At 40.4% G+C, this 27335-nt stretch overlaps 1 protein-coding gene across 4 annotated transcripts; it reads left to right on the top strand.

Annotated features, from left to right (window-relative positions):
- Positions 1-8018: 8018 nt before the first annotated feature.
- Positions 8019-26977, top strand: lnpk (lunapark, ER junction formation factor). 4 transcript variants are annotated; one of them, XM_033609252.2, is made up of 16 exons: positions 8019-8169; positions 10223-10292; positions 11860-11901; positions 12416-12466; positions 12551-12687; positions 12844-12902; positions 13185-13225; positions 13986-14069; positions 14184-14235; positions 14452-14562; positions 14854-14946; positions 15722-15827; positions 16788-16858; positions 17065-17235; positions 18844-18933; positions 21736-26977. In XM_033609252.2, exons 2-16 carry the CDS (start codon positions 10266-10268, stop codon positions 21930-21932), a joined length of 1332 nt encoding a protein of 443 aa, XP_033465143.2. In that variant the 5' UTR covers positions 8019-8169; positions 10223-10265; the 3' UTR covers positions 21933-26977. The 4 variants fall into 4 exon arrangements, with proteins under 4 accessions (XP_033465143.2, XP_033465133.2, XP_078016999.1 ...); XM_033609242.2 differs by having other exon boundaries at positions 14836-14946; XM_078160873.1 differs by lacking the exon at positions 18844-18933.
- Positions 26978-27335: the final 358 nt, after the last annotated feature.

The following is a 27335-nucleotide window of genomic DNA, read 5'->3' as shown; positions in this document are numbered from 1 at the left end:
TGGACAACATCAACATATTACCCAGCAATCCTCACTGCATATCTGCATATGATAAAAATACCACAGAAAATAAGATAAAAAATGTTCATTATTCACAGTTATTCCAGTCGTTTCAACATGTTTCCTGAAACTAATGCCCAGTTTCTCAAAACTCTAAACACAGAGCTGAAAAGCTCCACAAATCTTTTGCAAAACACCTCTTATCTTCTCAAAACTGAGAAGAAGTCTCTGATTTAGTTAGGGAGTGAGTTCCAGAGGGTGGAAGCAGCAGTGGAGAAAGCCCTGTTCCCTCAGGTGCAGTGGTGAGTTCAGGTGGGGGGGGACAAGATGCTGACATCAGCAGACCTGAGAGCGCAGGAGGGAGTGTGCAGGTGGAGGAGCTCTGACAAGTGGGGGTGGGCAGGTTGTGTGATGAGGAGGAGTTTGAAGTTGATACGCTGGCTGATCCGGAGCCAGTGGAGGTTATGAAGGACGGGGTGTGAGAAGAGGAGGGGCTGAATTTTGGATATATTGCTTTGAGTTTAGCAAAAATGTGCCTCAGATTTTCAGACTTGTTTGCATAGTTCCCTTTTTCTGTGGAGAAAAACTGTAACTCAATAGCCTAGTTGTTTTTTATAGTTTATTTATAGTTTAGTTCATGTAGGATAAGCATGATATCTTGTTAGAGTGCCACTGACTATTTAGCAAACAAACAGAAAACCATGACAGAGTTAGCAGATGGCACCGGCTCACAAAATTACCACACTCAATTAAATTTGACTGAGGTTCATCCAGGAACACAGGCATTTATCTGAGATAACAATCTGAGTCAGTTGCAAAGGTCCATTCTCTGCTCAACATATTGCTGAGGGTCCTGTTGAGACCCACATCATGGACCCCAGTGCAGCTGCACTGTCCATATTCATGATCCTGCCCAGCATTGTGAGAAATATTGCAAAGTTGCTTTTAAACTTGCATAAAGCTACAGATATGCAAACATATACCCAACATATGATATGACTTCAGGCGTCAAACACCAACAAAGAAGCTGTCTTTTCATGTCGGCATGATACGTGGCCAGTCGCCTTTATAGCTCAATGGCGCCTGGTGGCGTCAGGGTGAAATGTGGCGGGACTGGAATGAAAGTTGAGGTGGTGGAAGTCTGAGTGGAAGGGTTCAATAACCACAGACTTTCACCCGGGAAAGTCAAACACTGTTCTTTTTTCCGAAACCCAGCCACATGTGTGTTGGCAAAACGTAACCAATGCAAACTGTATATTTCCTGTGAAAACAGACAATGCATGTAACAGGGTGAAGTTGACACGGCATCTCAGAACTTAAGCAACCAACGCACTCAGGGTACCTTGGACATCATATCTCAACGTGGAAAGTCTACAACCAGACATGGATATGTGACGAGATCGGAGTGAGAATGGGTTGTTAATCTGTTAATCTTCCTCTTCAGATGCACACAGATGCCTCACTGATTATTGTTTGGAAGACAAAATCTCCAGCCATATGTCCTCACACTGTCGTCCCATGTTCCGCCTGATGAATCAAAAAATATCAAGGAAAATAGCATCGTTATATTGTGTTTGCAAAATTATTACTGGTTGTAGCTCCCTACAGTCAGAGTGGAATAGTAGTTAACTGTTGTAATGTTCCCTCCAGCTGGTGGCCCATCACTCTCCACTGATTTAAACTAAGATAACTTGTAGTTGTTTGAGAAGTCGCAGCAGTCGTTCTCAGATTACATTTTGGTAATTTCCCTATAAAATGTAATATATGAGAACTGTGTTAAAGGAACCTCTGTGTTGTTTGGGGATTTTCCCTTTTATTGCTCGATAAATATGTGTCTGATCATTTCCTGTTATGCATTCACTCATCATGAGGACATCTCACTGAAACACATCAGGGTGTTGTTCTGATGGAAAGGCCATTGACAGCTGACGCCCAGGGTTATTTTTTGGACAGTATCATGTGTTGGACTCTGACACGTCCTTTGATCAGCCTATAGGCAGATTACAGTGAAGAGCTGCCGAATATAGACACATGTGACAGAAAGTAGTGTCTCAATGATGTTGATTAAGGCTTCTTAGTGACTGTGGCCTACAGTAAACTAGATGCCACTATGATTTAATATTCTATTGATGAACAAGGGAAAACAGATGGAGGCTGCTTAACAGAAGGACGGCAAAGGCCAGCTAATGTCTTAGGACACAGGCTGGAGTTACCGACATACATCAAAATCAAGTTCACAGCATAACAGTAGGCTTTGTGCTGTTGTGAGGCTGAGCTCCTCCCTTCTCTCTCCTCTCCATGTTGCGTAGCCTGTGGACATAATCAGCTCAGGTTCATGACTTCATTATAGGTCTGGAGAGAGAGGAGCGAGGGAAGCCACCGGGGGGGTTGGCTCACAGGCTGAATACCTTTCTGTTAGAAGAAGAGGCCTAAAGCAGGGCTGGACGCAACTACATTTCCTCATGAACCAATTCAAGACATTTTATAAACATCATGCTTCTACTCTACTCACTGATGGATTACCGGATGGGCCTAGCCAGGGGCCCAAAATGTCAGGGCCCCCTCTGGTCACCTGCAAAATGTCCCTCATATGAACATGTATTCACCTTAAAGAGACAAAAAATGACCACAAAGAGACAAAAGGACCTTTTAAGAGACACAAAACCGCAACAAAGACATCCAAAGAAACTGCAAAGAGACTCAAAACAACCAAAGAAGGCACGAATACACCTCAAAGAGACACAAATTCAAAGAGGTGCAAAGGAGCTGCAAAGAGACGCAAACACACAGTGGGCTGCAGAAGTTTGGGCACCCCTGGTCAAAATGTCTTTTACTGTGAATAGTTAAGAGAGTAGAAGATGAACTGATCTCCAAAAGCAACGGCGACTCACTCCGAAGTCGTCGAAATCAACACTTGTGCAGTGACTTGCAGTGTCAGACACTGACGAAATAAGCCGTCCTTTAAAGTCTTTCAAGTCTGGTGGGACTTTTTTAGTTAACTTCCTGACGTAGCGACATCTAGTGGATTTTTTTAGCATAACATAACAGAACTGAATTGTAGCGATAGCTCAGTCAGGTTAAGTTCAACACATTTTCCATTGAGATAAAGTGACTCATAACGTGCTCCAACAAAGGATTTAGTAGAATGTTATTAATGCCGGACTTTTACTTTTAACAGAGTATTTTCACAATGTGGCATTAGCAGTTTTACTTGAGTAAATGATCTGAATACTTCCTCTACTGCTGATGTTTAGTTTTCATATGGCCTTGGCTGCCTTGGGGTGCTGCACTTGAAACATCTTCATCATTGTTATGTGGAAGTTTCTCAGGTGTTCATGGATGCTTCTCTGACCATGATGGCTGTATGCAACAGCACCACAGTGACTCCTGGTTACTGATGTGTTTTCTCTACATCAGCAGATTCGTAGCAGGGTGCTTTTGTTTCTGGTTACATCCCATAAATTCACATGATGTGACTTACAACTTGCAGCTTGTTGCAGCCAGAGTGAAGTTTTCTATGTAACATTCAAGTCAATGGACAAACCAGATGTAGAGCTGAGCTGTATTTGGGTCAGCACATATCATATAGGCTGAACAGGCTGCAGCAGAAAGCCCTGAGGCCTTCAGAGGTAATAAGGTCATATAAATACCTGAGAGCTGTTCTGGGATTTCCCCCATTTATTGCATAATAAATATTTATGTCTAATTGAAAGGCTTTGGCTGTTTAATGCGCAGCAGGAGGACATCTGAATGAGACACATCAGGACAGTGTCCTCGTGGACAGGCTCGTGTCTTTGAGACCATTTTAAACTCCCTGTCAGGTTTTTGATTTGAATATAAACTCAACATGTTGTATGTTTAATTACTGGAGCACATTGTTGTGACATCAGAACACACGTGATGTGTGGTGAGGTATTTCAGCTTGTGTTAGGCTTCAAACGTAATATGGAGAGAAAAAGCTGAACAATTATTTTCAGTTCGCTTTGTGCTTTTGACGTTTTTAAAGGCTGCCACTGGGAACTAAAGTGATTTTGATGTTACTGGATCTAAATCGATGAACAAACAGAACTTAGACCGAAGATAATATGTGCACGTGGTCTCACTTCAGGCCTATAGGCCGACCATCTGAAACGTCCCAACAGAAACGAGATCAGAATCAGTGACTCCGGTTTCGTTGCAGTAATTTCATATGGATATTATTCTACATTACAAAGTCAATCCTCTTCCGAAAATAATTATCGTTATTATTATTATTATTATTATTATTATTATTATTATTATAACAAAACATTACTCCAGTGCTTTTTTAAAATATATTTTTATTTTATTTTAATGATTTTAACCGTGTTGCATTGCTCTCATATTGATATTATTCTACATGACAAAATTTTTATGAATTATATAAATAATAATAATAATAATAATAATAAATATTGTATTATTTTAATTATTTTTACCCTTATTATTATTATTATTATTATTATTATTATTATTATTTTATCTGAATTATTACTACTATTATTATATCTTGTAAATAAATATATAATGTGCAAATAATTTAAATTATGTAAATAGGTCGAAATTATTATGAACTTATTCTATTTATGCAATATTTTCCTTGTTAAACCTTCAGTGCTCCTACAGTCTGTGAGTCCTGCTGTAACAGCTAATAGTTTGTAGTCCACGTTGTTGTTGTTTCCTGTCTATTTACAGCGAGCTAAACGAATCAAACTTTGCAATGGCGTATTTTGTGCGTGAAAATTCAGTGTATTACGTCACATTCAGTGAAAAGCAGGCCAGAAAATATTATTAACATTTTGTGCGCTCAGAGGTGAACTTGCACAAGAGAGCATATAAAACTAAGGACAGAAACATTAAATGAATACATGTTTTGAATAGTGTTTGAGTGTGAGTAACTGAGTGGCGGAACAAACTGTGATTAACTGAAAAATGGAGCCTTACCTTGTTGTGTGGAGTGAAGGCCGAGCAGCAGCAAATCCAGCCCAACTTTGCGCGCTGTGCGTCGGCAGACACACACTGACTGCCAAGTCCAATACACGGTCTGACCCCCACCCCCCCCCCCCCCCCCCAAAAAAAAAATCTTTAGTGTCTTTGAACCATGTGTCGTCCACTGGAAATGTTCAGACAGCAAATGGTGGCATGCAGGAGGCCTTTCATCCCCACTGGAAGGATCTAACCACCGGTGGCACCGCTCTGATAATTAGAGATTTTTAATTAAGATCACATTGCGCATACATCATTAGAGCCAATCCTGCACAACTCTCTCCCCGTGACTCATGTCTTACATTTCCTTTAGAGCTTTAATGGGTCAGGTGAAAGTTTAGTTTTACTTTTGCCACGCTGCGGCCAATAAACCCTGCGGGAGTTACAGTTAAACATGTTGCCAAATTGTTTATGTGTGTTCAGAGTGCTCTGTAAATTTCTAATCAACAAATGAATATGTCTCATGTCATTAAGCTTCACTAAAAATGCTTTTTAAATGAGTAGGCCAACATATTAATAAGTTCGTCTCTTATGTGTTGCAGCGCTGTTGTTTAAAACCAGTTAAAAATCAAAACACACAGATACAGTCGATTTCTATCAATATTAAAAACAACAATAAATAAAATAAAATAAAAATAAATATGAGATTACTGTTGTCTGTGACTTTGCAAAATTCATTTGTCCCACTACACATACAAACATCCCTAGTGTGTGTGTGTCTGTGTGTGTGTGTACTTTGTGTAAGCGGGGGAGAGCTGTGTAAAAAAAAAGTCCTGCTTTTCATTTTCATCCAGGATGTTTAATTCATTACAGGTTAATGAAACGGAAATAACATCAGCATCAAGATTACTCATCAGTTATAATATACATCAACAGCATACAGTGTGTGTGTGTGTGTGTGTGTGTGTGTGTGTGTGTGAGGGAGAGTTTTATTAGGCCCATAACTCTTGAAACTCCAGAGGAAGCTGTAAGCATTAAAGCTGAAGGCCAAATCTCTGCACACTGCAGCCTAATGTGAAACAGCTCAGCTGGGAGCTCAGAGAGAGAAGAGGCTGCTGAATATTCCACATTCACAACATTTTCTACACTGAAACACGACAAGAACATTTGTGTGCACGTGTGTGTGTGTTTGAGAATAATTTGTTTTGGTGACATTTAGCAGCACAGATTTATTTTTGTAGAATAAGTAACTTTTATGGAAATTTCATGATTCACCTGAACTATAAATGTAGATCTGAGGTTGTGCTACGTGTGTGCAGAGTGTGTGGTCTCCAAGAGCTGCACAGAGCCTCACCAGGAGGATTAATTATTATTATTACATTATTATTAAGATAACTATAATGATAACTATATTTCATCTGTGCAGTTGCGTCAGTTCTGGCTGAAGAGGGGATGATTCCACGTCAGGTAATTTGTATTAAATTAAAAACAGGCTACATGATGACATGCGTGATGACAAAATATCCGTTAATTCTTTAATTAAAAATGTTTTATCATCACAGTTTGGTGTGAACACAATAAACTGTCCCGCTGATGAGCTCACTGTAGATGCTGCATTGCTTAATGGATCACACGTGGAATAATACAATGTGTGCGACATCTAGTGGCGAAACTGTGACTCACATCTTCCAGTAAGATGCATGACGTATTTAATTTGTGCAGATCCTTGATGGACTTCTTATTAGATGTATGGCTTTATATTTTTTCAGCTCTGTACGCTTGTTTTTGGTGGCTGACCTTTAAGTATTTGATTTGTCTAAGTCATGTTTGAGTTTTAATTAACTGCAAAGTGTATTTGTTAATTTAGGTTTGGTTTTTCAGTATTCGCAATGATCAGCTTCTGTCAATAATACTGCTAGTAATATAGTAATAAAGTTTATTTGTATAGCACTCATTAGAAAAAGTTACAAAGTGCTTTACGCATAAAAACACAACAATGAAAGACACAGTGTTTGAATAACGAGGTGAGCATTAAGAAGGAGGAAAAACACACAAAGGAATAAACTTGTAAAAACAGTGCCTTCATTTTAAATTAAAACTAAACAGTGCAAGATTTAAGTGCAAGTGGGGGGTGCAAAATGGTGGTAGCATGCAAACAATTTTTTAAGTACTAGGGAGGGACTTGTGTAGTTTTACTTTTGGTTACACAATGTTTTAAAGAAAACATACTGGTTTGGAAGGCTTGTTTTCTTTATCACAGCCAGAAACTGAAGAAACAGATTTCAAATTTCCAATATACCATCGTCAGAAAAAATAAACATGTCAAATCTGAGCTCAAAATAGTGTTATTTCATCTAATTAGCTTAATTCTACATCTAATTTCAAACTGGGCAAAAAATGAATTGTTTGCACTAAGTGAAAAACCTTGAATTTTTTTCAACACCAGGATTTTGTCTTGGAGTTGGGTAAGTTTTAAAAATCTAATAACTAATTTATTGTGAAGGGAGGGTCATGCATTTTCCGGGGAGGGTAAAAAAACAAACAACAGCAACAACAACAACAACAACAACAACAACAACAACAACAACATCAAAGTCACACTCCCACCACCCACCTCCTCTGATGAATAAAGAACAGTCCCTTAGAAAGAAGATACATGATTTATTTATTGTTGTGGATTAATGACTGGACACTGGCATGAATTCTGCATTCTGAAATATGACTCAAGATATTACAAATAATTTCAGTTCAGTCAATCTATAAGTGCATAATTTCATTTATTTTTCCGTTTTTTTTTTTTTTTTTACTAATCGATTAGTTGATTTATCTGGTAGTGTAGTCCTTCCCTTAATCTGAACACTAAAAGTTTATATTGTTTTACATTTTAATATTTGTTTTTTAATATCGGCTATTAAAAGTGTATTAGTAGCCTATATTCTTTATATTGTATATTCAATAGATATTCTATAGAGATCTATCTATCTGTCTATCTATCTATCTATCGCTTCACAAAAGTTCAGGGAAAAAACTACAACGCAAAGGATTCTGGGAAACACATCAACCGCTGCTCCCAAGTGACGTCACCCGTTGTTAGGTCTCTCCGCCGCGCCAACTCAACACGCTTGACATGTCAGTTGAGGTAACAGAGAAAGTGTCCTGTCTGCTCGTGTGTGCGCTAACTTGACTAAATGAGCGGCAAACAGGAACTCTGAGACACCTCCGGATGTAAGTAATTATTTAAATTAAATACACAATGAAGATATTTAGCATTAACGTCAGTGTTTAGCTGGTGTCGATGCTAATGTGCTGTGTTGTTGTTGCAGTAACGTTAGCTAACTAGCTAAGTAACGTCACAGCAGTGAACACATGCTAAGCTCATGTTGTAGGTATGACTGTTTGATTTAGACCAAATGTATCTGTAACATTAAAACATAAGGCTTCTCTGTCTGGTGTAACGGTGGTTAAACAGCCTTACTGTCGCTAGCTAGCAGCGCTGTAAACACTGTTTGGATGGAGCAGCTAATGCTAGCTGTAACCACATTAGCTGGAAACATGCAGTTATAACATTCTTTAAACGTGTTATTTGCCTTTAAACAGCTTTAAGTTATGAACAGGAGGTCTTAAGGAAAAGTCAGTTAATGCTGTAACATGACCAGCACTTATTCCGGTGACCAACTTGAGGCTAATGTACCCAAACGTTGTTGCTAACAATGCAAACCAGACAAACTCAATGCAAATCATATGTGTGTTACAGTTAAAACTGTCCTGACTCAATTAAAAACTGATTTTCAGCAGGTTCCTGCTATGCAACAAAAACACATTATAATACAGAGTAAAAACAGAATCGGTGAACAGAGGCAGAACAACAAAACACAGGCAGCTGCACAGACAATGCAGAGTAGCAAACTGAGGTGGAGTCAGTAAAATGGGATTTAAACCAGTGGTTGCATGTTTATATGCATGTTTGAAATGTGTAATAGAGGTTATTGCTCTAATGTAGTGAGGGATCTTGCTCCAGATCTTAGTGTAAGTGTGACAAAATGATCTCTGACCATAATTGTTTTCTAAGGCGGTACAGGAATAAGTGCATGTGAGACTGATCTAGTAATGTGCTGCTGTCTTGTGTTGTGACCTGAAGTCGAGCAGTAAGTGAAAGGTTGGAGTTTGTTAGATCAGGTCCCTCCCTTGAAACACAAAATTTCATTTTATTCAATTCAATCCGACAGAGAGAGAGATGGACAGCAACAGCAATAATAACAATGATAACAATAATATTAAAAATAATAACAGTAGTAGTATATAATAGTCGTGATTTGATATGATTTGATTTATATTTTGTGTCTTGCACAAGTACAGACCTGAAACAAACTAGTCTGCCTTCTATCCCAGACCTGGCAACAAAATTCAGCCACAGGAAAGGATCCCCTTCTGAAACACAACTCGTATTTTTCAAGATCATCCAACCAAAAGAAATCCATATACATAGAGTTCATTTATCTGAAAAGTACGTCCCCTTTGTCTTCATATACAGTACAGTAAAACATGAAGTGAACCTCATTCTCACCTTCACCTCAATTACACACCAAACAAACTCTGTCCTCTGGGGTGGTGTTAAACCTTCCAGTCTCTGAAGCTAATGGTAACGCTACTGAGCGCAACTGCGCACACAGGGATCTTTGTCTTTTGTTGTGATTATACTTCACATAAGGTTCCACACTGTTGCTGTTCTTTCTGAATTAAAACACTTAAAGTACTTTGTTTGAAAATAATACTTTAGTAACAAGTAAATGATATCCTCAGAAAGGTGAAAGCTACTTTCATGTGCAGTTTTAACCTATTTTAATTGATATTTGTCATTGGGCCACATGATTCATAGAGTTTCCAGGGATTTCCCATCGTTTTTTTCGTTCTTGCCTGAATGACAGTTGTGAAATCACGAGCAGCCACATGTGGACCAACATCACTTGTAAAAATGAGTCATGTTCTGAAGAGTTAAATCACTCCTAGATGTCACCGTCTGTATCGGCCATGCAGATTAAACAGCTTTTCAGAGTTGACTATATGAACTGCGTCTTTGTTGTATCTGTAAGTTATATAAGGAGCCGTAAGCAAAGTTTTCCTTTGTAAATCCACAACAGCAGCAGCCATTGTGTCCAGTTTTCTATAGGCGGTTTGCTAATTCCTGGTGATGTAAGTGTCCTGTAAATGTGGTGTTTAACATCATGTGTAGCTGTAAACAGTGAGTATTATGTGCTAATAGAGACTTTCTGTTCCACAGTGAGCCAAAGGAATCAAAGAGGAGACGACTGTAATTTACAGACATGGGGGGCCTGATATCCAGATGGAAGGTATGTGGACGGTAGAAAAGAAAGAGTCAAAAAACACTATGAGGTTAAAGTACAAGAAATGAGAGTGGAAAAGAAGAGTTAACATTGCACAATACAAACAGGAAAATAATAATAACACACAACAATTATGAGACAAGGCTAATATAATTGTCATTGAGTCTTTTTTCAAAAAGAGATTCAGCAGATCAAACTGATTTTGATGGTCTGAGCTCCTCAGGGAGAGAAACATTTTAAAGGTCGCCTTTCATCACTTGGATTTTAAAGGGCTGATGTTAAATATAGTGCCACGTCATGCAGCACGTCAACCTGTATTAGTGAAATTGGTCCCAAAATATACCCCACAGGCAACGATTGTCGATAGAAATCAATATCAGACGTTTCAAAATTTGATAAGAGTCTTAAATTCTGATGCACTTTGTGATAGTTTTGTTCCAATGTTTATAGACAGTAAATGTCATGTTTTAAATGATGACACAGTCCATGATTCTTAGATTAAAATGAAGAAAATGCTAATGAATAGAGAGGAATTGAGGTATGTTGTTTTATCATTTTGATAACTACATTGTTTAACTCCACAAACATGGACAGCTGAGTCGTAGTAGATTTTTCTTGTGTTCTCCATAAGTGATGACTGCATGTGAAATCATTTAGGTGTGTTGGTTGTCGACGCAGTGAACCTTGCACCCAAGCTAGATGTAATTCATGTGCTATTTTTAGACATACTAGAGAAGTCAAAGGGAAAGGGAGAGAGACATGCAGAGAGAGTGAGCAGCAGAATACAACCCTGGGTTTTTGCATTTATTCATTTTTCAGACCAACAGAATGGGAATCAAAAACAAAAGAACACACAGACATGTACAGAGGCAGGGACATGTGAATTCACATTTGCCTTTATTTACATACAGCTGAGATATTTCAGTGAACCAGACACCGATCCCTCGATGAGTCACAAGCACGGCTGGGTTACGATACCAGCACCAATACCGAGTACTTCATTTGACACCCATCATGTGAATGGAAGTTGCGTAAAATGCCCCTACCACTCATAATGCAACAAATACACCGCAACACACACACACACACACACACACACACACACACCTGGTTGATTGTGCCAGACTGACCCTGATGACCCACACTGGAGCCCCCTGATGGTGCCGCGATCAAGCTTCACTGCTGGCGAACACAGCGACACTCTCACTGACCTATTAACGCCCCCTGACACAAACATGCCAGACTGACTGTTTTGAATACACACACACACACACACCAAAATCAAATCAACACTCCGACCCCTTGTGGAAATTCTAACTGACCTGTTTCACTGTTCTTATCTCATGTTGTTTGTTTTATCAGTGTTATGTTTTTGTCTTGTTATAAAAAAATATAAGAATAAATAAGGTAAGACTCAGTTGATACCTTAGGTATTGATTCTCACCCCAAGTCACAAGTAAACATGTGTTTACATACAGGATTGATTGTTTACTGTGATCAGTTCTGAGAATCCCATTGTTTATTTCTGCTGATGAACCTGATGATGATTTTCTGATCTTTATCCTCATTCCAGACAAAGCAAACCACAGTTGAGCAGCTGGAGACCCTCGACAAGGTACAGACTGAATATTGTATCTGATTTTATGCACTCACACAATGATTACGGCACAGAAAACGGATGACATGTCTTCCTTAGTCTCTTGGGTTCCTTGTGTTTTTCCACAGAGTATGAGCACAGTCAAATGAAACATGCACGCCCAGTTTGCATTGTAGTTTTTAATAATGAAGATTTATTGCGCAGTTAACTGGAGCCTGTCTCAGAAGCAGGATTATTGAATCAGGGGATGATCACACAGAACATGGGGCAGGAATTTGACATTAGTTATCCAGCTAGTTTCATCAATCCTGCCTCATCAGAAAGGTCACTGTTTTATTGAAGGTGGGATGTGGCATTTACTTGTATCATCCTGAAACAGTAACTCTACCTGAGTATCCCAAATCAGAACACAGACAGAAGATAACTTCAACTCAAGATGATGAATTCTGCAAACTCCCAGTTGATGAACTCAGATTTGATTTTTGGAGATTCTTTGTTTAAATAACCTTTAACCTCCATGTTTCTCTTGTAGGAGATTAAAGAGTTGGAGGAGTTCAGAGCCAAAAACCAACGTCTACAAAAGGTAGAGTCAGCAAAATGTGCCATGATATTCTTAAACTGCAGTTTCTTTTCTCTCATTGAAGTACTTGTGTGTATCTGCCTGCAGCTGTGGGTCGGCCGATTGCTTCTCTACTCGTCGGTCCTGTACCTGCTGACATGTCTGGTTGTGTACTGTCTCTACCTGCCTGAGCAATGGTTGGATAGAATCGCCATGGCTCTGCCTTTCTTCATATACCCTGTGCTGTGAGTGCTCATGTTGTTTTACAGTGTAAATTTGTATTTACTTAATTATTTGTATTTTATTATCTTCTATGAATTTGATAAGTTGTCCAGCAGAGTGTTGGTTAGTGTTTGTTGACAAGTTTGACTCTCAAGTTGATTATTCCTCCTCTTCATCAGGGTTTGGTTCATCAGGAAGTTGTTGATCTTCCTTTTTTCCAAACGCACTGAGAGAAACAGTAAGTTGTCCATCTGTCCTTCTCTGTCCATCCATCCAACTAACGCATTACATATTCCTTTCAGGCCTCTGTTAATTTTAGGACTTAACAAAGGACACAATGACTTTGCATTCTTACAGAATTACAGAACAAACAGCTTGTTAATATTGTAAAAATACAATCTCACAGCTTCATAATAAACTTAGTATACTCCACTTCCAGATATGTTTGACATAGTGTGTTTGATTGGATGGAAACTGATTTCAGAGAACTGACAAATATTATTTCTGCTTCTTTTTTTAGGTGATAAACTGGAAGAATTGAAGGCGGCCAAAAAAAAGATTGTAAGTGTCCAGCTCGTCACAAGTGACCCTTTGCTAAGCCCCGCCCCTTTGTGATGGTTTGTCAAGCTGTTGGAACGAGCATGGAGCCCTCACTGTTACTAACTGCACTCCCTGAAGAATTATTATCACATTTTTGGGAAAACAGAAAAGTGATTCCAGAGAGAAGCAGACAAGAGTCGACAATATACTGTATGTTTGAGGGATATATCCAGGATGTCAAACTGACTCAGCAACAACAATGATAATAATAATAAACAGATTTAGAAGATAAAGATAGAAGCTTCAGTCTAACGTACAGATCACAGTGTAAAAATGAACAACGTTCATCTGCACACACTGTGATGACGCACAGCTGATTGAACATGGGAAGGTTTCCCTGTTTCCCCTCACTGGTTCCTGTAGAGCGTGTGTATACATTCAGTCGGCTATACCTTCAGCAGCTAGCTAGCTAACCCTACACTTTTTGGGGTTTGATTTTGGTTTTGTAACGGGTAAGAAACGTATATCTCTCCAGGTAACGACTATCATTAACACATGATGAGCTCCAGGCACAATGTTTAACTAGAAATCCACAAGAAATTCTTTCTTTAGAAATTCTTTTTTGATGGCTCATTTCAACAAGTTTAGAAAACAGTTGTATGCAGTGTCCCCTCTAAACATTAAGGTTTTGCTACTCTGAGATAAATTATTCAGACCAAGTTTATCCTCATGGCTTCAGTCTGCATGTTGGAATAAAACTTGCCCTGGTTTGTGTTTCCAGCTGGAGGAAGTGATGGAAACAGAGACGTACAAAAATGCTAAACTCATCCTGGAGCGCTTTGATCCTGAAGCGAAGAAGAAAGCTGTGAGTTGTCTGTTTTTTTTTTTAACTTTATCTGTGTGTTTGTTGAGTTTTTATCTTTTATTGTATCTTTGTTTTGTTTGACTTTTGTTGGTCTTGTCTGCTGTCGTGTTGTAGGAGCTAGAGTCGACTCCGGTGCGTCCACAGATGACTCCCAGGCCAGGACAAGGTACGACACAGATCAATACACAGCAGAAAGATAGAGCATCACGTTTAAAGTTTGTTGAGTGGTGTTTGGTGGAGCTCAGGCCAGAGGAATGCAGAAATGAGAGCTATAAAAAGTGTTTGCTTCTCAGAGAATACATGATGTGATTAAAGGAGAGATGTATCAAATGTCTGCCTCTGCAAAGTAATTTACTCTGATGAATTTCTCTTGTCTGTGCAGAGATTCGACAGAGAGGGGTGGCAATGAGACCCATGCCGATGGGCACCCCGGCTGCAATGACTCCCCCACCTGGAGCACGGCCTCCAATGGGACCAGGGGGCACACCTGTGGGTAAGGGGGCTTACTGAGATACTTGACATGACGTATGATGAAGTATCACAGTTTGTAAGTACATGAACTTTGATCCTTGGTCCACACAGTTCCCTGAGTTGACATTGAGAGCTCGTCAGATGTGTCTTTTCATGACCAGTGTCTGTCTGTGCAGATTCTCAGGCCGAATCACTAAGTCAAAGGCAACTGGACTGAACAGCAAGCCCAGCTGCCTTTGACTTAGTTGTTTCAGACGTCTGTTTGTGTCTTTATCCGATGTTGCTCTCCCTACAGAACCTGTCCCTCTCTCAGCTCCAGGAGGACCGCCAGAGAGATCTGCTCTGTCTGCCTCTGTCCTCCAGGGGGCGATACCCAGGACCCCCAGCTCTCCTATACCAGGAGTCGGTAAGTTGTCAAGCCTTTGAATTAAGTCTTGGCACAAATGCTTCTGTGTGTGCATTGAAATAGAAATATCTTCTGTTGCTGGTTTCTGCAATCTAAAGCTGGGCTCAGACTACGGGAGAAATCTGGTCTTGGACCTTGGTTGGTACCGATGTTCAGCTCAGATTATCTGATCATGTGAGAGGTTTAAAGATCAAGTATTAACCCTCCCAAACTGCTGATAGGCTCGTATTTCAGATTTCAGATCTGAATGATTGTGGCTATGATTCCATCAGCACGGAGCAGCTGATGGTGTTGCCAAGTAATGGTTAAAGTTACATCCCTTGAGGCTAACGTTAGCTAGCATACTACTGTTGACAGATAATAAAGATGGCAGTTAAAATCTCACCTCCAAATCTTACTGAAGAATAGACAACCTGCGTTGAGGTGGTGCATCCATGCTCTCTCTGGCACGATAGTCTTAATATCTTGCAGTGTGTCATGCACCATTATTTTCAGATTTTGTATTGCGTCCATGTTTAAGATGAGAAAGAAGAACATCTGTGAAGTTTCTCTTCATGCCGTGATGCAACCTGATTTCGAACTCCTGTAGTCTGAGCCCAGCTTTAGGCTCCGTCTCTGCACATTATAATGAGGCTGACACAGCCCGAGGTATTTGAACACAACGTTTTAAAATCCTGAATCTGTATGAAATGCACTTAATTATTGCAGAATTTAAAAAGATCAGTGCATTCTTCTATGTGTGTCTGTATTAATTTCCATGTGTGTGTCTTCAAAGGCCTGCACCCACCAGGTCCTCCATTAGCAAGACCCATCCTACCCAAAGACAGGGGAGCCATGGACCGAGTCATTGAATACCTGGTAGGGGACGGACCACAGAACAGGTGAAGACCCTTTGTTTTTCCAAAAATGTAATACACCTTTGTCGGAGCTAAGTCTACTCCTTGCAGCGACTGGGATATTTAACCCAGCTTGACCTGGCTGCTTCGGTTGATGCCACAGCTTCCCGTGGTTGTGTTGTGTTCAGAAAATGACCTGCAGGCTCCAGTTGCAGAACAATCACCATATTTATTCATACCAGCAAGCATTAGGTTAAATACATTTTTTCTTTTCATCCAAAAACGGAACACACAACCTTCAGCATGCCGAACAAATCTTAGGCACCACAGCGGTCAAAAACCATTTGCCCCTCTGGGATCAAACACCTGACAGCAACAATGTCCTTCTTACCTTTATTCAATCAGCCCAAAATACCAACACAGCGCCACCCAGTGTGCACACATGGTTAATACAATTAATGTCTAGAAACTGAAAGAACATATTTAGCTCTTACAACCTTGTGAAAGTGGCTAACAACTTAATGCCATATTAAAATCCCTATAAGTAGTCTGCAGATTCTCCACAAGGGAGTGGTGTTCAGTCATCGTCAGAGCACTAACCAGCCGTACCAGCCTGCATTATCTGTAGGACTTAATAGAAAGTAATAGCTGCAGCAGTTTCACCCAGTAAATGAAGACATGTTGATGCAGCTGCAAGAGAGACTTGCATACTCTAGACTTTGGTGGAGCCCTTGATCACAAACATACCCTTGGTTTAATTTGAGCTACCTGCACCTTTTGGGCTATATGTTTACCTTTGATTTAAATTGAAGTCCATGCCTTGAGGTACACATGTCCTCGGGTTTTCAAACATACTCTGGAAAAAAGATAATCAATGACGGAAGCAGATAAAGCAGATAAATGGGAATCAGCTTTTACAAAATAACTCCTGGAATGCACTGAACATCACAGAAGTGTTATATCTAACAGTCTCTGTCTCCCTCTGTCCCTCCTTTCTTTCTATAGATACGCTTTGATCTGCCAGCATTGTTTTTCTCATAACGGCATGGCTCTGAAGGAAGAGTTTGAATATCTAGGTAAGAACAAAAACACACCTCTGCATATAATGAGAAGATCCATCTCACTGACAGAGAACACTGTAAATAGAGCTTTTGAGATTATAAACTCCAGGAAGTTATTGTAAAGCTAATGGGAAATATTATCCAGTGGAACTGTAACTCTGTAAAATGAAACACTGTCTCTCTGTAATTCTTTATCTTTATCTTTCTATCCAACGCCACAGCGTTCCGTTGTGCGTATTGCTACTTCCTGAATCCGGCCAGGAAGACACGCCCTCAGGCTCCCAGGCTTCCAGAGTTCAGCTATGAGAGGAGGCTGCGAGCAGAGTCTCGTTCTCCTGGACCAATGCGGCGTTCAGGAACAGACACAGAGGAGAGTGCACCTCCTTCTGGAGGTACTGAAAAACACACAGACACACAGCAAGCAAGACTGAGCACGACGAGGTCTCCTCAGGTCTGAACTGAGAAAACATACTGATGGTAGCAAATCCTAAATTGGACCAGTGATAAAACAAAACACAATATCTGTCGTGATTCATAAACTTTTGAAGAGCAGTCAGACAGTGTTTGACCGGATAAACATCTGAGATCAGACAAAAAGTAAACTGGGTCTGAATCTGAGACGAGAAGGAAATTGAGAAAAGTGGTTCAGACTTGAGACCAAGAAGCTGAACATGTGTGTGACACATCTGAGACACACACACACACGCTGTCAAACTCACACCTTTCTGTGCATCTTTATGTGACTTACTCCATGTCCTAATCCCCTGTGTTAAATGCTTTGTAGTCCAGTGTTCCAGTCAGTGTTTTCATTTGTTTGTGTTTGATTCTTCTCCCAATGTTAATGATGTCAACTTTTACCCTTTAGTAGTTGTTTGTGAGCACAGAGTCAGCGGAGGTGAGACACCACCACTTTAAAATATCACCATCTGTTTAGCTCCAGTAGGAAGAATGTTTAAGAAATTTCATTTCTTTCTCAATATCTTTTTTCATCATTTTTACCAGATGAAATCAGTTGTAAATTCAGTCCCTCCAGGATGTTGCGATCTCAACAGTTCATGCAAATTCAGCCAGTCTCCATTAATTCTGAGTGACCTTCCAATTTTGTCCAGTCACTGCAACTTTAAAGCAAAATCTCATTTCATTGTAGAGCTGCATGCAGCGTCTTGATTCACTCAGCCCCTCCTTGACCCTCTCGCTCACTCTGTTTATTATGAGACTACTGCTGCGGGATCGGAGCTCTTTGCCTGGGACAGTCAAATACAATGACAGGACTAACAGAATGGTTATTAACAGGATTGCCTTCTGCTCAAGCAGTAAAATATAAAGGATGAGATCATGTTGTGCTGTGTTAGCTCATGCAACAGCAGCAACAGCTGATTGTTGATGATCAGCTGTTGCCGCCCCCACACCCCCTACCATTACAAATACATTCTTATTCTATGGGAAACACTGAATGTTCATAATAAGCTCTGAATGTGAGACAGGGTCATGGCTTTTTTTGCACTCTTAACTTGTTCCCACAATTTTAATGCAAAACTCGTCTGTAAACATTGCAACATGCTTCGCGTTTTTTTAGAAAAGCTGCCATGAAATCAGGCATTTCAGGCCACAACAAGCACAAATTGAAGCGGTAGAATTCTGCAGGGACTGAAAAATATAATCCTGGCATGGCTCCTTCATGGTGAAAAAGAACCTTCGGGTTTGTCGTCAGGGTGGTGCAACACTATCCAACTTCTAACCAGAGTAAAAACTTTTGTCTTGCTCTGGGTTGAACTACTGCAGGGTGACATTGCTTTTAGAGAGTGTACATCTTAACATGCACATCCTAAAATGCAGGTTATTATAATTCTTACAAATGAATTCTGTGCGAGCAGAACAGTACAACAGGCTGTGAGCACAGTAGATGTTCCTCTGCACATTTTCTCTGTCAGACCTGTGAACACGCTAACCGTGTTGCGTTCTAGTGACCAGTGGGTTTAACGGTGTGATCTTGCCTCTAGCTAAGGCTCCAGCTCCGTGGAATTTGGTCCACAGTTTCCAGATCCAGCAGAGTCCAAAGAACCCCCAGAACCGACCCCTGCAGAGTCCAGGTTCCCCTCCTCTATCTGCACTGTGTCTGATCTGGCTTAATTGAAACTGATTACACCAGAATGGATCAATTTTCTTCGCTGTAGAATCCATAACATCGTAGAGCGAAATGCTGATCCCAAATTTGCTCTAATCACACTAAAGCAACCAAAGTGGGTCGAAGCAGATACTGGATGTCTTCAGCAGACCTGGGTCAAATACATGTGTTTACAAATACATTAAAGCCCATTCAGAGAATTCAGATTCATCTAGCAGAGTTTAGAAAATCAGAAAAATGAACAACTAATTGAGTTTTGTCTGAACTGTCCTGATGGATGAATCCTAAACATTCAAGTTGAAATAAAAAAAATACACTTGTTTGGCCCAGATCTGGTCTTAACTGATTGTACAAAATATTTACACACATTTCCTAATTTGTTAATTTGCTTTCCAATCTATAGAAGTTAGTGTCTGAATTGTCTTAAAAATCCTCACATTATCTGAACTCGTGTCAGGTACGCTGGCATTAGACAAAAAGAGATCAGAGATTGTGCCTGGTCAGATCACTTCATGTGAACAAAATACAAGACTGTCAAATATTTTGTGCATTAAGTGTGATTTTTAATAATAATTTAACCCCCATTCGGACAAGATTCTTTTCTTTAGGGGAGCTTGGGAGATTTTAATTCAAGAGCTCTGATAAGTGATTTTAATCCCAATCCCTGTTGTAATCAAAGTGCCTAATGGCTCCTTTTTATCTACATGTTGTTCATTCCATAATTTAAGTCCCATCTGTACAGGCACCTCACATATGAGTTTTCACACTTTTAGATCTGAGTTTCTAGTTGTATTCAGTTGAGCAGGTGATCCATGACGTGATCTTACCACAGAATATTCTCATCTATTATAAAAACCATTTCCTGTGATTGGACAGTGAGTTTAGTAACCAAAGAACAGGGCAGCTACTTAATTTCTCATCTCCTTCTGGAATATTGATCCTGTCCAAATGGGGCTCCAGACTTTATGGACTTATGATTATTTTCTGTGTAATGGAATTAATCTTAAAGTGTGCAAATAATGGTGCATTTAGACTGTGAATCCTTTTGATTTTTAGATCCACAATGAAAGATACTAAGGATCACATTAAGAAGCAGTGATTCTAATAATGTGATTAAAGGGTCATTTCATGCAAACTCACCCAGAATTAAGAACTTTTCACAGTTCATGTCATGGATTTTCTCCAAAAATTAAAAAAACTTCATCCTTTTTCATTTGTTTATTCAAGGCTAGAATGCAGGGGCAGCAGGCTGAGCAAGGTACCCCAGATGTCCCTCTCCCCAGCAACATTTTCCAGCTCCTCCTGGGCGAACGCAAGGCATTCCCAGGCCAGAGGAGATATGTAATCCCTCCAACGTGGTCTGGGTCTGCCCCAGGGCCTCCTAACAGTTGGACTTACCTGAAAAACCTCTGACAGGAGGCACCCTAGTAGGCGTTCTGATCAGGTGCCCGAACCACGTCACATGGCCTGTTTCAAAGTGAATGAACAGTGGCTCTACTCTGAGCTCCCTCCTCACCCTATCTCTAAGGCTATGCCCAGCCACCCTACAGAAAAAGCTTATTTCGGCCATTTTTATCCGCGATCTTATTCTGTCGGTCACCACCTAGAGCTCTTGACCATAGGTGAGGGTGGGATTGTGAGGGTAAATCGAGAGCTTTGCCTGTTAAGCCCCGTTTCTACCAAACACTTCAAGTATAGTACCTTTGGAACCAGCAGTAAGCCTTCAGACATGGTACCTAGACCCTCGGTCTGTTCAGACAGTCCTCTTAAATGTGGGCGGGGTTTTTGTCACTCAGTGCTCCGTCCAGCACTCGCTGTATTTCCTCATCAGCGGTGACACAGATGGAAGTCTGCACCTGGTTTATCATCCACAGAACGAGGCTGCACGCCCACATTTTCACAACAAAATAGAACAGGCTGCAGTGAGAGTCTCTTTCCATGGGATATTTAAAAATAGCAGCTTTGTGCATTTAGTCCTTCTCAGGCAAGCTCAGGGGTTTAGTGCTGCTGTAGCCCACAGGAACAACGCTCCACGGTGCTTTTTTTTCTCTTACATAATCCTCAAACTAACACCCTCATCATGGCTGACGCGGCACCATCCATCTCACTCTATTGTACCCTCACTTTGAGCAAGACCCCGAGATACTCAAACTCCTAAGCGAAGGAGGAGTACAATTTATGGTACCTGGCAAAATCCTGCCGCTCTAATGGAATACATTTTGAGTAATGAATTTTCAAGGGCGAAACTTCAAAAATGTATCACTGAAGGATTGCACCACGTTTGATGTATTTATAAGAAGTTTTCAAATTACTATTGTTATTTTTTTTTCAAGGAAATCCATGACATGAACTGAGAGGTGTTAAGTAAGTTGGTATGGATTGACCCTATATTGTATTCTTGACATATGTTTATCTGTAACACCACAGCAGCTGCTGTTGGGTTTTGGAACAGAGACATTTTGTAGTTTTAATTATCCTCTGGACGCTGTTTTGTTGGATGGGAGGAGGGAGATTTTAAGGGATGTGAGTAAAGCCTCCCTGCCTCTCCCAACTCTTGTTTAACTCATGTTAACTCTAACAAAGGGGATGCTGCTAATTTTCTTTGATTTATCACAGATTTTAACTCCCAACAACCAATCATTTGTTCTGTTGCAAACTATTCACATTAACCAAGGTGCTCCCACTGTCTCTCACTGTTTCCTGTTGTTTTATCTCTTGTTAACTGGTCATATACACATGAAACTCACATACACTATCTTCTCCTCAGATGAGAGAGAGCTGGGGGAAGACGAAGGACCCACAAAAGGAGCAGAGAGTGACAGCCAATCAGAGGAGCTGCAGCAGCAGGTAGAAGAAGAAAGAGAAGAGGAAGTGGTTCAGGAGGAGGCAGCGGCGGAGGAGGAGGAGGTGGAATCAGAGCAGAGTCACAGCGCCCCCTGTGAGTCAGAGTCTCAGCCGTCATAGTTGCAGAGAGTCCAGAGGAGGACCAGGAATGTCGGATCATTCGATTGGAACAAAAGGTGTTGGTAGTGGCCATGATAGACAGGTGGCATTTTAAAGCAATATAGGTGGACAAGGATTGTCACTAGCAGCAGCATAATGATATTGTACTTCCTTGCAACCAAAAACTAGATCAATCACTGTCATACTGACACAAAGCAGGTAGAGGAGATTATGTAGGTAATGTGGTAAATGGTGTGTATTCTCAGTGAACAACATAATAACTTTGGATGTACGCTCATTGTATTTAATGGTAAAACTGTCCAAAAATATTGCCTAAATGATGCCAACATATCATGGCCTTAACAGTCTGAGTGGTTCACTTGGAAGATGTCAGATTGATGACCGTAGTTTTAATTTTAAGGCTGTTTCTCAGTAGAGCAGTTTGCTGATGATGACGCTGTATTCGTGGTGATTGACTGTTAATTTTTCAGTATTCTATAATTTACAGGATAAGGTTGTTTTAGGTTTGACGTAGTCGCCTGCCGTAGGATTTGAACATGGAGTGTTTGTTTTTAGATAAACTGCTGGTTCACTGTTTGTCTTAAGATGAAACGAGAACATGCTGAAATTTTGCTTCCTTCGCTGACTCTGACGCCACTCAGTGTAGCGTCTGTATATTTAGCTAAATATCACACGTTATCATGATGCAAATTGAATGTAGGGCATACGTTATTTATTGTATTGTCGGGTTGTGAGAGAACATGAAATCAAACAAACTACATCTGAAGACGAACCTGTTGTGAATCAGGACATAATCTGTTGTGTTAGTGGTATGCCATTAAGTTTCAAGACACTGCTGCGGCTTTCTTCGTCTCCTGGTTTTAATCCCACACACACGCTCGTAGCCTTTTAAAGGAATACTTAACTGGCAAAATGACCACTTGTGTAACAACGACTCACCACGTGTCACAATGCCTCCACTGTGAACGGAGAATCCAAAAAGGTGGACTTTCTTCATGAATTGAAATAAACGAAACGAACGAACAAAAGTAACCAAGAAAAAAATAAGATAGTAATGATAAGTAACATAAGTTATGTTTCATGTTTCATGTCTGAAATGGAGTAGGAAGAAGCAAACTGCTTGTGTAGTTCTGCCCCTGTTCTGTTCTGATACACAGTCAATCACGTAAACCAACTCTCTGCCCCAGTGTCTATCCGAACAACTAAATCACTTGCTCTTCTTCATATATATATAATCAGCAACACACTCAAAAAAGGAAATGGAAAACCAGTTATGACAATATCACCGTTAGCGTGTACACATTTGTACATATTTTTAACAGTCTGATATTTTTACTTGGTTTAATATCTTCCTGTAGTCCATTCCACAAAATCTCTCCACAAATACATACACACATACGTTTATTTCAGTGATAATTGTGTGGGCAGTGCTGAGCATACGACTGGATAAATGAAACTTTGATTATACTGCACGGAGTTGTGTGACAGTTTGTGAACAGATTTTTAACTGTTAAACACAGACACCAGTGACTTCACTTCATGAAGAATTTTCGTCTTTTTTTGGATTCTTCGTTCACTGTGGAGGCGTGAGAGAAAAGTTTTCTTTACAAATTCAACTAACTAATAAACAAGTGATCATTTTGCAGGTGAAGTATTCTTTAAACACAGATACTTGGACAAATAGTAATACTGACATTTTATCAAACTCTGATGCATGTACTCATTTTATCCTGCTGAATTTTAAAGTTTTTATAAAATAATGTTTTAGCATGCAGCTTGTTCTAGACAAGCGTTAAGATGAAGTTAGTGCGTTTGAATGCAGCTGATGTTTCTCTGGTAAGCTGCACTCAGATCTGCAAGAAGTTCTAAGTGCAGGTCAAAATGAAGGACTAGATCTGGGTATGTATATGTATATGTATATGTATATATCCAGTAAAGCCTTGTTTCCACCGAGCAGTACGGTACGGTTCAGTCCGATACGCATTTTTTTCCATTTCCACTGTAAAAAGTTGTGGATGGTACCGATGGAACCATTCCTTAGCGTCCCCATGTTTGGTCCCCCTTCTGTTGGGGTAGCTAGCACACAGATCTGGTACTAAAAGGTGGAGCTGTGAACACTGCAGTCTGATTGGTCAGTAGAGGACGGTCACTCTGCTCAGGGCTGAGTTGTGGCTGGTTTTGAGGCTTATGTAAGACAACAAAAAGCATCGCGGAGCATCGTTCCTGTTGGCCATGGAGACACTAAACCCCTGAGCTTGCCTGAGAAGGACTAAATTCACAAACCCGCTATTTTTAAATATCCCATGGAGAGAGACTCTCACTGCAGTCTGTTCTGTTTTGTTCTGAAAATGTTGAGGTGTAGCCTCGTTCTGTGGACGATAAACGAGGTGCACTGCTTACTGGTGATGAGAAAATACAGCGAGTGTTGGACGGAGACCAGAACCCCACCCACATTTAAAAGTACTGTTTGCGGTGGAAACATTTAACAAATCTAGGGTCTAGGTACCTTAATGTCTGAAGGGTTAGTTTTGGTTCTAAAGGTACCAAACTGAAAGTGTTTGGTGGAAACGGAGCTGAAGTGGATGACACACTTACCAGAGACAGCAGCAGCTGCTGCAAGTCTGTACATTGATGCCTCTGTTTCTTCTTTGTTGGTGAGAGAGTTAGATACAATCTCTCAGCAGCAAATTATTTTCACCAACTAAATGTCCCAGTTACTGCAGTTACTGTGTGTAACTGAACTCAGATCAGCCATCAGTGGTGCAACAGGTTGTAAACCATTACAGGTATGTAACCCTGCTGCATAAACCCCGCTCTCCCTGCATACAAACAGCATGTGCACTCATCAGGTTTTATTTGACTCTTATTTTTTTTTTCTAACCAAGTTTTTTTTGGGGGGGAAAAGTGAATCTCTAAAATTAAACTTTATCGTTGAAGATCTTTCTTCAAGGTTGTGCCTGTCGACTGAAGCTAATTTATGTACTTGAGGATAGCATCAGTGTTGATGAGCAATGCTAACAATCATTCAGTTTCTGAATGAACTGAACCTTTCAACGTTTGGTAGGTGAAAGAAATTAGCAGACTGGAGCTAAAACTGCCAATTCATCTGTCTGTTTTCTGCCAATCATTTGCCAAATGTGCTGTAGTTTTATCTGTATTACCTGACTTCATTTGCACTAAGTTCTCTTTATTTATTTGGCCATAATGTGTTTTAATCTGTGTTCAGGATTTGATGCACTGTTTCGTTTGAAACATTTAGACGTGTAATCTTAAATTGCCACGGTACTTAAATCACTGTTTAAAAGTAAAGGCCTGGTTTGGGTTCTGTGGCCTTCCGGTTGCTTTTTAGCATTTGTTGAAATGTTTTTATTGTGTTTTCTGTTTTTGCTTTTATTCATTTGACATATTTTAAATGTGTGCACTCACAGTAGGTACTTGGTGCTTTGGTTGCTACTGTTTACAGTGTAATCTGCTCCACGCTGATCAGCCAAAATATTTGAACCACCGACAGGTGAAGTGAACAACATTGATCATTTTGTTATAATGCGATGTGCTGCTGGGAAATTTTGGGTCGTAACACACCACCCACTCAAACACCGTTACAGAGCAAGTACATCCCCTCATGGCAAAGGCCCCCCAGCAGGGAGATGTGCTGTGCCACGCCACAAAAACTGCTGAAAAATGACCCAAAGAACGTGACAGAGCTCAAAGTGTCAACCTGGCCTCCAAATTTCTCAGATCCCAATGTGTTTGAGGATTCGTGGGACACGCCCCAGAAGTACCACCTAATCCTGGTGGTTTACCTTGGCTCGGACTTGGTCCTGACCTTTCGAGGCATGGACACTGGACCTCTAGGGGTGTCCTGTGGTGTTTTGGCACCAAGGCGTTGATAGCGGATCCTTTCAGTCCTGTGGGTTATGAGTTGGGGCACCGACATATCTCACAAATGCTTGATCAGATTGGGATCTGGGAATTTTGGAGGCCAGGTTGATGCCTTGAGGTAATTGTCACATTTCTCGGGCCATTGCTGAGCAGTTTTTGTGGTGTGGTAGGGTGTGGAGGCCACTGCCATAGTGGTGTACTGTTGCCATGAGGAGGTGTACTTGGTCTGCAGAGGTGTTTGGATAGGTGGAGCATCCACATGAATGACAGGACCCGAGGTGTCCCAGCAGAACATCACATTATCACAAGATGATCAATGTTACTCACCTCACCTGTCAGTGGTTTTAATATTGTGGCCGATCGCTGTATGTCTAACTACTGTAGCAACAAATTAAGGAGGTTCGTGGCTCGTCTGGCCAGCACTAGCACCCACTGCTTTTGACAGTTTCTTAGAACCAGGAGAAATAGTGAGTGTCTATGCAAATGTAAATATGTGGTGGTTTCACCTGTGGTGTTCACGTCTGGTCCTAGAAACACACCCAGGCTACCTGGGCCAAATATTCTTGAGGGATAAACTGACGACACATTGAATTCCCTTTAATGCGTATATCTTAATGTGTTAATTTCAGATTTTCACACTAATTCTGTGTTTCTAGTTATTTGTTGACCTCAAACCCTCAACAACCCAGAATCATTTAGAAAAGTTGACCTTGAAGGTTTGGGCAGCAGAAGTGCTTCTAGACGAACCTTCACTATTGAGGCGAGACCATGTAATGTATTTAAAGCTGCCTGCCTCTGCACCTTGACCACTGCTTATCATTTCCATTTTATCCTGTTATTTCCCTGCAAAATGTTGCATCAGTGTACCTGTATCAGCTGACTGACTCGTGGTCAGCTGAGTGGTGCCAGTGTTTACAAGCTTTTTATCCTCCATGATACCTGCTGGTGATGAAGAGTGGTAAAAACTATAAATATAAAGCTGTCATTAAGATATGTAAAAACCTGTCAACAAGTTGTCTCACGCACTGACTCGTGTAACACCTGTTTACTTTGTATTTGTAGTTTTGTTTTTCTCTGCTAGATTTATCAGTTACCTTTCTGCCAATGCTGGTTGTCATTAAGTGGGCGCATGGCACGCCTAATAAAAGTTTTTCAGCAACAAAGATGGCAGTCATCGTTCTGTTGTGGTTCTTATAGGCTTTCAGTGTTTGCTTCACAGATTCATTTAGTATGGCCCAAATAAACCAGTTGCAAGGTCAGAGACCACAAAGGGTCAGTGAAAAAATGTTTGAATTGCTTTGTTTAAACTCCACAGAACATGCCTTTAACCCATGTAGGCCATCACTACGGAAGCCCTCAGATGCAAGGTGATAAAAGAACATTTGCAGGCAACGTTGGCCAAAAGTTTATCTCCTGGAATGTCCTGTACGTAGGAGATAATATCTACTACACTTTTTTTTTTTCATCTTGGCTCTCAAGGCTTCCTTACTGTACCTTGTATCCTAATGAAGCAACAGTATT

This window comes from Epinephelus lanceolatus, chromosome 17 (assembly GCF_041903045.1).
Source record: "Epinephelus lanceolatus isolate andai-2023 chromosome 17, ASM4190304v1, whole genome shotgun sequence".
NCBI classification, from domain to species: Eukaryota; Metazoa; Chordata; class Actinopteri; order Perciformes; family Serranidae; genus Epinephelus; species Epinephelus lanceolatus.
The sequence above is the reverse complement of the archived record's forward strand: the minus strand, read 5'-3'. Positions and strand labels throughout refer to the sequence as shown.

Excerpts from the sequence above, each read along its gene's own strand:
- lnpk (XM_033609242.2), top strand. The coding sequence starts at position 10,266 with ATGGGGGGCCTGATATCCAGATGGAAG. Across the intron at positions 14,563-14,835 it reads ACCAGGGGGCACACCTGTGG|AACCTGTCCCTCTCTCAGCT; the intron begins GTAAGGGGGCTT and ends CTCTCCCTACAG. Across the intron at positions 14,947-15,721 it reads CTCTCCTATACCAGGAGTCG|GCCTGCACCCACCAGGTCCT; the intron begins GTAAGTTGTCAA and ends GTGTCTTCAAAG.